Source organism: Phyllobates terribilis, unplaced genomic scaffold (genome assembly GCF_046119375.1).
Source record: "Phyllobates terribilis strain yellow unplaced genomic scaffold, ASM4611937v1 Scaffold_2__4_contigs__length_985480577, whole genome shotgun sequence".
NCBI lineage: Eukaryota > Metazoa > Chordata > Amphibia > Anura > Dendrobatidae > Phyllobates > Phyllobates terribilis.
This window is the reverse complement of record NW_027362762.1, coordinates 142719189-142732278: the sequence shown is the minus strand read 5'-3', so window position 1 is coordinate 142732278 and position 13090 is coordinate 142719189. Positions and strand designations below refer to the sequence as shown.

Here is a 13090-nt window from a genome sequence, read left to right as displayed (position 1 = left end):
CAGAAAGGCTCCTCTATCTACTCCTATATAGTGTGTTTGGAATCAATTTAGCTGAATATGGATGGAACCACCACACTAATAGGAGATATCAGGAAAAATTATGAATTGGCAATAAAGGACAATGTATGAGGCAGTGACACACACTGAGTGCACTACAACCAGACGGGGTTGAAGCACACACTACAGGGTGAGCTGCACTCACACACCAGACCTTGCAGACAGCGGTGAACAGTACAGATGCAGAGCACTGTGCACTAGTGCTGCAAGACGGAAAAAAAATTCTCTATCTACTCCTATATAGTGTGTTTGGAACCAATTTAGCTGAATACAGATGGAACCACCACACTAATAGGAGATATCAGGAAAAATTATGAATTGGCAAAAAAGGACAATGTATGAGGCAGTGACACACACTGAGTGCACTACAACCAGACTTGGCTGAAGCACACACTACAGGGTGAGCTGCACTCACACACACAGACCTTGCAGATAGCGGTGAACAGCACAGGGAACTGTGCACTAGCACTGCAAGGCACAGTGATTTAGAAAGTAGCTTGGGTAAAGCAGTATAGAGCAAATAGGTAGCTAAAACTGTCCCTCAGAACAACAGCGTCCTATCCCTAACTGAATTCACAGCAGAGTGAGCTCAAAATGGCGGCGGTGGCTTTTATAGTGCATCATGACATCATTTCAGCAGCCAATCACAGCCATGCCATTAGTTAAGATGCCTACATGCCTAACAGGATGTGCCCACACTTCTTAGGATCCTCATTGGCTGAATAAAATGAAAATGTCTCATTGCATTATGGGAACTTCCGATTCCGGTATACGATATTGCAATAGTATCGGAATTAAGTATCGGAATTCCGATACCGCGAATATCGGCCGATACCCGATATTTCAGTATCGGAATGCTCAACACTAGTGATGATGTGTGAAGTCTCATATTGCTGATCACTACATTATTCCATGTAAATTTCATGAAAGATCTCTTTGTTCTAGATGCCGATTGGCTAAATCTGTATTTTAAACTCCACCCATGCAATTTAGGAATCTGTAAACTGCTGGTACGATTAGCAAATTTTTGGTAGTCAGTCTGTCCTGCACTTTATTAGCAAAATAAAATTTATGTTACATGGAACTTGTTTTTCTCTACAACTTTAACTCTGCTCAGTAGGTCTATGGGGACTGTTTAACCTCGTCATGACTGTACTATTTTCAGTTGATTTTTTTTCATTTACCCCCTACCTTCCCCATTTCTAAGAGAAATTACTTTTTTAATTTTTCCATCCACATAACTGTTTGAGGGCTTGTTTTTTTGCGAGACAAGTTTTTATCATGTGATGCACTGGAAAGTGGGAAAAATTTCCAAGTGCTTTGAAATTGCAAAATAAGTACAATGCTTCTCCAGGTCAGTACGATTACTCAGATACCAAACATGCATAGTCATGACAAGCATGTAAGTATTCGGCCGACCCCTACTGTCATGGCTACCCATTGGCTCCCTGTGATCACATTCCAGGTGCCCTCCTGCCAGCATGCGTTAAATGCTGCTGTCAGAGATTGACAGCATAACTTAACAGGTTAACATGCAGGCTGTTGAAGGCAGATGATGGCTGAATAATTCAGCCATCATTTGCCGGGAAAGATACCTGCTCGGCTTGTGAGCCTGCATCAATGTTACAGACCAAACATATGTGTGACGCCTCTTACTCGAAAAGCCCTTTGTTTACCCTGGGAGATGGGGGACTCGGAGTCGGGTCCTGTGATGGAGAGATGGGGTGCAGCCGTGGCCCGGACCCGACCCGTGCTCAGGGCCGTCACAGTTAAAAGGATGGTATGGGCTTATCCGGGTTGAGTGGCTGATTTATGACTACGCCACCTGTGGCACCTGGTGAAGGCCACCAGCGCCGCTGCAGTCCGCTGAGGCATGATGTTATAGTGGCCAAAGTTATTACTACTCCCCCAGGCGGAGCAGGGCCTCAGGGCAGGGGGACAGGATGGAGGGGGTAGTAGTAGAGGAGAACGGATGCCGCGTCGCGCGGTGTGGTGCAGAATAAACAGTCCGGAGGCCATATGGGTGAACTTCCAAGGCTTTACTCACTTTAGAGTTGTCAGAAGGAAGGCGACTCCCTGCTCCCCATGGAGTCCTGCGGTCACCAGTGACGGGGGTCCGACAACCTCCGAGTAAGTCCAGCGTTCCGTCGGGACCCTACACCAGAGTGTTCCTGAACTACAGACCGAATCCTTTCCTGTCCGTGTGTGTGCGAATAGGCCGGGTCTCCCTCTGAGTTCCTCTCAGAACAAGGGTACGGGTGGCAGCTCCGCTCCTTCCGATACCCGGTGGGATCCTCAGGGCCTACCGGGCTTTCCCGACCAGGACATGGAGTAGCAAGGTCGAGTGTCGGGGGCCGGTACCCTTCTTGCAGCCGGACTCCCTCTGAATATATCAGGTGGTGAGGACAGGTGGCGTACACCGCTCCGTCTGCATCCTCCCCGGGATCCATTTGCTATGGAGCCACACTCTTAAGCTCCGGGCCTTCTTGGTCCTGGTTCTTGACCAGGTCGAGACATTCCTTGTCTACAACCTGCCCCTCATCCCAAGGCCGGGGTACGAGGGCTGTGTCTCCATCCGATGCAGGCCCACACAGGATCCGCGTTAGGGTGGGAGATCACAGTACCACTCAGCAATTGACAGCATACAGACAGTCAATGTATCTTCCAAGAACCAAGACCCAAGATGGCTTTTTATTAAATATTAAATTTAAAGTGTAACTAAATTGTAAGTCCTCCACCCTCACCCACTAACTGGTTCCCCTCACTCTTGGTTCCCCAGTCTCCCTGTAACCAGGAGGGCAGCACCTAGTGCATACTAGCCCCCTCTGGTGGAGAAATGTGGTGTTGGATGCAAGGTTGGGTCATGACTATCACACTGTTCTTACCTCAGAGGAGGAACACTACACTCCATTAGAGAAGTGCAGCATCCCTGTGGCGGTCGAACCCTCAGGGGCGCCACATTTGATGTAACTGTACATCATATGTCAAGAAGGGGTTAAAGGGAATCTGTCAGGTGATCAATGCTACCCAAACTACTGCCAGTATGAATCAGAGCCTGGCTGCACAAGTACAGACAGGTATATTACTTACTGAAATGCTCCAGAGTTTCAGATAAAATATACTTTGAAGATTTTCCCAGTGCAACTGCAGTTGATTGACAGGTCTCTCCCTCGAGTACACGTATAGAGGGGGGAGATTCATTCTGCACATGGTTTGGTCAGCACAACATGCGTTGCCTGATAGATTCCCTTTAAGATCTCTGAATGAAATATATTTAGGACACACAACATACACCTACTGAAATCACTTTTCCCAATTTTGAGCTATTTACAGTCAGAAAACATTTTTAAAGTTTTGAACAAAATATATTTTTTGTTTTAGAGATATGATTTATGCAGCAGGTGAGTTACATGATACATACTTAGATTACATTGTGTTTTAGGTTATTTTTATGTATCTTCAATGTAGTTTAGTTTATGTACTAGTTTAGATTATAGCTTTCCATAATGACAATTATAGCATATAAAAGAGATCACACAAGGACCTTTTGTTTTTCAGTGTAATTTCCATGTTAATGACTTGGCACAAAGTCTAAGATGAGATGAGATGAAAAGGTGGAGCTCAGCTTTAAATATGCTGGTTCTGCACATTGATTACATAAAAAAGGTAGCCTGGAGATCTCTTCTGGGATATGTTCACTAATTTATACATAAAAGGATTTCATAACCCCAAAGCTAAGTGAAGTAATATCTCATTGCATTCTTTTTTTTCCTATTCATTTAAAGGTGTGTCCCAATTTATCAACCCAATATGCAGCTAAAATAAAAGATGAGCTGCCAGGCATGCCAAACCTGCCAAGCCCATGATTAAAGTAAATTGATTTTCTGATTCCCTAGGCAGCCAAACCCACTTATTAGATGGTATAAAAGGTAGCACAACGACCTCTCTGAACAGAGGGGTTTAGACTCCTTCCCTCTGACTTCTGCTTTTGTGGATCAGCTTATTAATTTCTTACATTTTTCTTTATCGCAAAATTTACCAAAATGAGTAGGGGCCAGTCATTTGGTAGTATGTCTATGTCAGGCGGCAGGAATTTCACAGCTGCTTCTCTTGGAGGTGGTGGTGGTGGTGGTGGTGGAGGTGGTGCAGTAAGAGCTAGCTTTAGCTCAGCTTCTGTGTCAAAAGGAATGGGAGGTGGAGGTGGTGGTGGTGGTGGCCGGTCTGGTGGCTTTGGTTCTAGAAGTTGTTATTCTCTTGGGGGAAACAAGAGAATATCTATTAGTGCTAGTTCTCGTGCTGGTGGTGGCGGTGGTGGCGGTGGTGGCTATGGGATGGGTGGTGGAGCAGGTGGAGGAGCTGGAGGATTTGGTGGAGGAATGGGAGGTGGAGGAGGATTTGGTGGTGGAATGGGAGGTGGAGGAGGTTTTGGTGGTGGAATGGGAGGTGGAGGATTTGGAGGACCTGGAGGCGGCTTCCCAGATGGAGGTTTTGGTGGCCCAAATTTTCCTGTGTGCCCACCTGGTGGAATTCAACAAGTAACCATTAACCAAAGCCTGTTAGCTCCTCTGAATTTGGAAATTGACCCTACTATTCAAAAAGTGAGAACAGAAGAAAGGGAACAGATAAAGACCCTCAACAATAAATTTGCTTCCTTTATTGACAAGGTAATGTAATCTACTTTGTTCACTAACTGTTATTGGCTTTATGTTCATGCTATGTAGATATTTTATAATTGTATTATATTTTTGCTATATTGTTGTATATTATAGGTCAGGTTTTTGGAGCAACAAAATCAAGTTCTAAAGACAAAGTGGAGCTTCTTACAGGAACAAGGGCAAAAAGGGGGAACAAAGAGAAACAACATTGACCCTCTTTTTGAGGCTTACATCAGCAACCTGAGGCGTCAGCTAGACTCATTAGTTAATGAAAAAACTCGTCTTGATGGAGAACTCAGGAACATGCAAGACTTAGTAGAAGATTACAAAAACAAGTATGAGTCATCTGCTTATATATATAGTCTGTTAATATTGCAAATGTATCCTACTCTGTTATATTTCTACTGCAGATATGACTTAGTAATGGTTTGTTAACAGTAGTGAGACAATAATGTTCTTGGCCTAGTAGGGTGAGTAAGAGCCAATATTTGTATCACTGAGACTTTCTGAAGCATTCAAAAGGTGATTCTCAATATAGTAAGTTATCACCTAACCTTGGGATAAGGGATAACTTACTGATCACTGAGAGTTTGACTACTGCACCCCCAAGAAATATTGAGAATAGGGCACTTGAACCCAGGAATTGGTCTGTGCAGAGTCTCATCTTGAATGGAGCTCTTCAAGTACTTAGCTGCCTAAGTATAAAACAATTTATTATACTTTTATAAGGACCAGTTAGTGTTCTGGAAATCTATTATTATTTATTTAGCTTACTACATAGAGTTAACATATGGAGGTTACATTTATTAGTATTTTTTTGTTTTGTATGAAATTTGGGGTGAGGGTACTTATGCATGCATTCGATATTATTGGCAATTTAAGATGTAGACTGGAGGGAGTCATTATCACCTGTCCATTAGAGTGACAACCTCTGCCCAATATAGGGTCTAAATATATTTCATCAATATACACATAGATTATGAGTTATTAAAATAGGCAAAATCCCCAACAGACCCTAAACATCGCATTGGAGCAGTATATATTTCTGTACTTCTCCCTTGCAATTGTCAAAGGTTGATACAATTGCGTATCACTTTTTGTTCTTAGTATTGAGTGATACATTGGTTGGGTATATTTTAAGTTTCTTTAATAAAGCATTACTTTTTTACCTAAAAGAATGTTTAGTACAATAGTATCTGTAGCTTTCGCCAGTGGTTCAAAGACAATGAATGGAGCAGAAGTTGAGCATGCACACTTCCGCTCGAATCAAGCTCTGCAGAGGCCGGTTAGGCTACAGGTTGAACTCTATGGACTAATGTCTACCATCAACCTTAAAACTATGAAACTATGGTTCCTGAGTTCCAGAGCCCTATTTTTGGGATCTCTTGGGATCTTAGGAGTCAGACTCCAGTGATCAGTAAGGTATCTACTATCCTTAGGGGATAACTAACAACCTTGAGAATAAGCCATTAAGCAAAGTTCTCCAAGTCAATAGGATTATGCAGCTAAGAACAATGTATGTTTTTCTGGTGTGCCTTGAATTTATTTAATCTGATGAGTGTCATATATCTAGAATGCAGAGCTATTACTTTATTAGTATGTTAAATTGTTAATACATGATTTTATACTGGTTGATTGCTATCTACTCTGCTACTCCTAAGTATAGGAAAGCAATGCTATCTAATGATTAACATTACATTAAAGTACTGTAGATACTATAGATGCAATACAGTGACATTACATTTCTGTTTTATGCTAGATATGAAGATGAGATCAACAAGCGTACAACTGCCGAAAATGAATTTGTGGTCCTCAAGAAGGTGACTATTGACAAAACTGCAATAAATGAAAGCAATCAAAAATGTTTAAAAAAAAACAATATCTATCTATCTATCTATCTATCTATCTATCTATCTATCTATCTGATGAGGGAAATTAATATCATTATGTCATTTTGAGCCATCGTGATTGCAGTTCAACCATTAATGTCTCAATAGGTCTGTTCATTGTGCATTCATTGATTCATTCTGTGAAACTATTTTTAGGATGTGGATGCTGCATACATGAACAAGGTGGAGTTGGAGAGCAAAGTAGATCTTTTGACTGATGAGATCAACTTCATAAGAACACTCTATGAAACGGTAAAGTCTCACTTCTAGTTATAACAGAGGCAATGCAGCGTCTGTTCTGCTATGGATAGTCCCCTTATCTTATAAAAGTTTTTCCCAAAAAATAAGCTGATCACAGAGTATCCCACTCCTGCGATCATCAGTGATCAAGATTAGGAAAAAAGTCATCTTTAAAACAGGATAAAGATACCTTTCTGGTTACATCCTGTAATTATTAACTTCTATTTTACAAAAATATGGTCCTTTGAATCTTCTATTAAATAGGATAGAAGGAAGGAATCTGCAGCATTTTGGGGTCATGTTGTAATATGTTTTAATAGCAAAGTTTCCCAACAAAAAAATAAATACCTTTCAACTGGATGTTAAAACATTATGAGAAAATTGATTTATTGTACTAAAGCAAGACTAGAAGTAATCAGTTTCTCTGCAGTGCCTCCACAGGTCAAAGGAAGTATTGCAGAGTTCTTACTTGAATCACTGGGCTGTCTGTAATGCATGAACATGTTGGGTCCTCCAGAGTGACAGGCACTGTTAGTAGCTAGTCTTTTACCCTAACTAGATGAGGGTCATGAATAAGGAATCACAATCTATAAAGTTTAAATTCCTCAATTCAACAATGAATTTTCCAAATCCCTAAAGTTGACATAAGCTTTGAACACACAACACAAGGTAATTTTAACCTGAGCATTTTGTACAAAGGTAATTCTGCAAGAATTGACCTGGCTTGTCAAGTGCATATTAATTATTTGTTACCTAGCTAAGTTTACTAAAGATATTGCATTTTATCTTTTGATGACCACTAACCTGCTGTATTTAAATTGCAGGAAATGAGTGATCTTCAAGGCCAGATTTCTGATACATCAGTCATTCTTTCCATGGACAACAACAGAGCTCTAGACCTTGATGGCCTCATTGCTGAGGTTAAGGCTCAGTATGAAGAAATCGCGCAGAAGAGCAGAGCAGAGGCCGAAAATGCATATGCTATGAAGGTAATAGCAATACCATGTTTGTAATGGGAGTTTAGGTATTTTAACTAGATAGGGAATTTTCTATAGGGCTTCACTATCTAAATGATGTGTCTAAAGATGAATCCTGCTGTAACTAGGGAATGCCAATATTAACCAGGTATTAGATATTGAAGACACTAGTGCAGAATTCAGTGGATCAACCATTGTAACTCAACATCTTGTTACTGAGTATGATTATGGCTAATTGACCATTTATGATACCTGATTATGAAAGAGATATTTTATATAAGCATAAGCAGCTATTCTATAAGAGTTATGAATATGAATAATGATATCACAATATCAAGTTATCTTATTAAATCCCAAAATGGATTAGCATTTAAAGTGTTTTTGTAGACTTTTAATGTTGTTGTAAATGCTTATATTGATGTTTCCTACTACCTATTGATGCTTTACAACACGTACAATAAGTTGAACACATGGTATTATTATGACCACCATTGTAAAGGAAATCATACAAAGTCTCTATGATCCACTATAGTTCCAACAGCTGCAAGACACCGCAGGTCAACATGGTAACAGTCTGAAAAACAGCAAGAGCGAAATAGCTGATCTGAACCGTATGATTCAAAGACTGAAGGCTGAAATCGAAAGTGTGAAGAAACAGGTACAAGCGGTGCTCGTCAAAAAAATTCCAGTTTGCTCTAAATTTACAGTCCTCAAGAGAGAATATAGCGGAACTTCATTTTCAATATAATAGTCTGATACTTTTTTTTGTGGGCACACTTGCAAATTAGATGTTAGGCCGGTGCCCTACTAGTTTCATTAACTCCCATCTTTTGTTTTTCTACACAACTTTTTCTTAATAACCTAAAACAAGGGATCAAAGTTGTCTTTGATGCTTGCTTCATGGTACTTACTGTAAGTCATTGATACCTACACCATATTTTCACTTAGTCTTTCCCTAAAACACGAAAGATTTTAACTACCTAATTTCATGTATTATTTTTAATTAGCTTATGTAATAGGTCATTCACACCTACACAAGAGGTTTTAAACATCAACTATATCATTAAGAATACATGTTTCCTCATATATTTTTGTATGTACATCCTTGAATCCAATGTCAACTTTTCAAGTTCATCCTACAGAGACCTCTTTGACACTCGGCCTAGACACAAGTCATATAGCTATTGGCTTTGCAGGCCAAATGGTACTTTGTCTTCTAAAAGCTTATCTTTTTTATTTTGGTCCTTATAATTATGAACAAAATCCAAAAGTATTTGAAGAGCATTAGATAAGAAATTAAGAACAGGATATATTGTAATTATCTGATAAGTAGAGGTCCTACTGCTAAGACTCCCACTCAGGTTCAGACTGGTCAACCAAGTGAATCCCTTGATGGGCCTCTTTGCGGAAGTATGCCACTTAACCTTCATCATGAGCTGCTTTTGGACCAATACATTGATTCATTATGCAGAAACATAAGCAGCATCTCATCATTCATTCAACAAACTACCTGATTTAATATTATATAAAAGCAGAGGTAAATTTGTGAAAGAGGGTAATGTAATATTTGCATATAGCTGAACAATAGACCCTTCGAGTCAATATTATTGGTGGGCCCTTGCCACCCAAGTCCAACACTGTTCCCACCTATCAGGAAAATTTACAGTATACGACATATATGACCATTTTTATCAAAGAATGATGCCAGTGTTGGGCTCCTTTGGAAGAGGCTTAGTGGAGAAATGGCTTTGCATGTGAGCACCACTGAAGAATATGGGAGTTATGGAAATAGCCTGTGGATATGCCATTAATGTTGTAGAACTTTTCTCTTCTATAAGACGGCTACATATAATGGAAAATAACTATTAAATCATCAAACCTATTTTCTATCTAAACTTATGTAACAGATTTTTCCATTCGCAGTTGTACCGGTAACTTTATTTACAGTGCCTTATACCATGACCTTTATTTAGTATTATTACATAGGATTCTGTAGAAATTTATAGTATTATAACTATTTTTCTTGTTTTCAGTGTGCTAATCTTCAAGCAGCAATCGCAGAAGCTGAAGAACGCGGTGAGCTTGCTGTAAAAGATGCCCAAAAGAAACTTGATGAGCTTCAAGCAGCTCTTAAAAAGGCAAAGGAAGATTTAGCCAAGCAGTTGCGTGAGTACCAGGAGCTGATGAATGTGAAGCTGGCCCTGGATATTGAGATTGCTACCTACAGAGCATTGTTGGAAGGAGAAGAATGCAGGTTAGTAATGGACTTCTACTTTCCTACACATATCACAAACTTATCGCAATTCTACAAATATGAGATGTTGACATTGGCACACTCTCAAATTTGCTATTTGTCACACTGTGACACCATGGGTCATGTGATTACTCCACTTTGCTTCGAATACGAATGAATTGCCAAAATAAATTAGATTGTCCTTGTCATAAATGGGTGTTTGAGTGATCTCCATCTAAATATCTCCTACACTAGACCCCTGTATTCATTGACTGAAATATGTCAGTAAACTGTCCGCAGGGAAGGATATGCCAAATTTTGTAAAGTATCTAATTTTTTTTTCATTCATTTTAATTACAGGATGTCAGGAGAAATTACTAATCCTGTGAATATATGTAAGTAAACCAGAATCTGTTTTCTTCATGTTTTTGGTACAATTTATTGCCATTCACTTCTAATATGAGCATTTCTTACAGCTGTGGTCAGCGGCTCCACTTCATACAGCATGGGAGGAGGTGGATCAGGAGCAGGAGGTGGATTTGGTGCTGGCGGCGGTGGATTTGGAGCCGGCGGCGGTGGTGGCGGATATGGAGGAGGTGGATTTGGAGCTGGAGGAGGAGGAGGAGGATTTGGAGCAGGAGGTGGTGGATTTGGAGGAGCTGGTGGATACGGAGGAGGGGGAATGGATTTTGGAGCTGGAGGAGGTAGTGGATATGGAGGAGGATATTCTATGGGTGGTGGAGGTGGCGGAGGAGATTATGGTTTTGGAGCGGGTGGCTCTAGCTCTTCAAGCAGGCAAGGCATGACAATTATTTCCAAAACATCCTCTTCCTCATCAACCAGAAAAATAAATTAAGCCTACCATTACCCCATCAAGTTTATTTTCTATCTGCTAGGGTATGTCCTTCTCTCCTACATGCCTCACCTCATTCAAACAGCAATGTCATGAAGTCAATGGAATTGCAAACCAGAGAAATTATGACTATGACAATTCACCATATTCTATTAGAATCTGATGCAGTTCTCTCTATGTCTCTCTATGTCCAACAGTGAATACCACCACTTCAGCTCTAGACTAGTCACTGAAAACTTTTAGCTCCCCCACTTTAGAAAACACAAGCTGATCCACAATTGTAATATTACCACCATATAACCAGATGACATATACATATATGTAATGGATGTATTAAATGTCAAGAAACCAAAAAACCTAAAAATCCTGGTGTGACATTACTTAACATAGTACTTTTTTCTCCCCTGTCACAAGTTTGAAGTCTAAAAGATGGTATTTTTCAAAACCCCCACTCTGAATATTGATGGGCATAAAGTCTACTGCTTTTAAATGCTTAAAACGTTATCAGGGAGCAAAAATCTCCAGTGACCACCTGTTCTCTAGTGTGATGACATTGCCTAAGGTTGGATTCATATGTCCGACATTTGCAGTCCAAGTGCAGACCACAATGTCCGGATCAGCCTTTGGTCTCCTGACCTGAACTCAACAGTCTTACAAATGCCTATGAGACTATGGAGTTTTGGTCAGGAAACCCCTGAACATCAGATGAGTGAAATTGGCAGCTCTTCATATCTCAACTTCTTAAAGTTCTTTGAAAGTGACATGAGGAAAGAGGAACGTATTGGAATTAACTGTAGTCAAGTCACATGTAAATTCTCAGATTTTTGGTGTTGTTGGGCTATAAGTTCAGAGAAAAAGGCTGAATATTAATTAAACAAGGTCTTGTCTAAGGACATGTGGGCAATGTAGGTATGATAAATACGTACCGTATGTTCCATGAAATTCTCTGCGCATGTTATATTTTGTATATGGCACTTTATGCTTGTATCACTGTACTATTTTTACATATGATGCCTGCTCCAGATGCAACGTCAGTTCAATGTGGTAATCGTTAAGCTCCTTTCAAGCTATATAATTTGTCTAATAAATTGCATTCATGATAACACACGATAAGTGTTTGAATTTGAATTTATTTTCCAATTATAAGTAATAACACAAGATAACAGTAATTATATGATTGCTTAAAGGGCTATACCACCCAGAAGTATAATTCACACGGCACCACAGGATAAATCATACAATCTGCATGGATGTACCCTGTGCTTTCTTTTTCTTTATGGTGGCCATGCCCTATTTGCAGAGGTGTTGGTGCGCTTTTCTAAGGAAAAGATTCAATTTGTTGCCATAGACCTGTCCTAAGTCCTTTGACTAAGGCAGAGACGAACATACTCCCACCACCTGAATTCATTTCTGACACTCCAATCTCCATCTACATAGTACTATTGGTGGCCAATGGTCTGGATGTAATTTTGTGACACACAGAGAAATCTGACGGAAACATTTCCTAAATTGCCACTAAAAATATAATACTTATACTGAACTGCTGACTGCATCAGTGTATGCAATAGTAGAAAAGGATTGCATCAATGTGTAATTACTTTTTCCTGGAGGCTTTACTTTTTCATTACCAGCCCTACCCTCCCAAATTGTATACATTACAGATTCTTGTTCATACACTTAGTGCCAGGGGTGGATGTATCATTGGTGCAATCTGTGCAACCACATAGGGGCCCAAGAGGTAAGTGGCCCATATCCTCCTCCAAAACAGATGAAATTGTGCATTATGATGAACTATTGGACTGCAAAAGTGCTCATATACTGCTTTTGCACAGGGACCCTCTTCTGTCTCTGTCCGCCAGTGGTTAGCGCAAATCTACTGGATATTTTTAAAGGAGTATTAAACTTAGAAAATATACACAAAAATAAAAGAATATCCTAGCACTTCCTACAGAAATCTCCTTAAACCTGAGAAATGTATGCACCCATGAGTCCCCTCTACTCTTCCTCACTATTCTACTGTATATCTGGATATAAGACAAATTACTGCAGCAGGAGCATTCGCCCTCTACCTTGTCATCAGTGGGATAAACTGATAAAAGGTCCTTTCTCCTTAGCTAAATCTAAACCTTTGATCATGGTGGCCAAAGAGTTCTGTTTAAACCTCATCAGTCGACAGGACTTGTTTC

At 40.1% G+C, this 13090-nt stretch overlaps 1 protein-coding gene across 1 annotated transcript; it reads left to right on the top strand.

The window, feature by feature from the left end:
• The first annotated feature begins 3983 nt into the window (after positions 1–3983).
• Positions 3984–12011, top strand: LOC141197886 (keratin, type II cytoskeletal cochleal-like). The gene is made up of 9 exons (XM_073662919.1): positions 3984–4721; positions 4827–5047; positions 6472–6532; positions 6758–6853; positions 7666–7830; positions 8351–8476; positions 9852–10072; positions 10412–10446; positions 10528–12011. The coding sequence occupies exons 1-9, from the start codon at positions 4101–4103 to the stop codon at positions 10905–10907; spliced, it is 1926 nt and encodes a 641-aa protein (XP_073519020.1). The 5' UTR covers positions 3984–4100; the 3' UTR covers positions 10908–12011.
• The last annotated feature ends 1079 nt before the right edge of the window (positions 12012–13090 follow it).

Bases quoted from the DNA above. Each gene is read 5' to 3' on its own strand.
- LOC141197886 (XM_073662919.1), top strand. From the start codon at position 4,101: ATGAGTAGGGGCCAGTCATTTGGTAGTATGTCTATGTCAGGCGGCAGG. The intron at 8,477-9,851 runs GTACAAGCGGTG...TCTTGTTTTCAG, and splicing joins TCGAAAGTGTGAAGAAACAG to TGTGCTAATCTTCAAGCAGC. The intron at 10,447-10,527 runs GTAAGTAAACCA...CATTTCTTACAG, and splicing joins TACTAATCCTGTGAATATAT to CTGTGGTCAGCGGCTCCACT.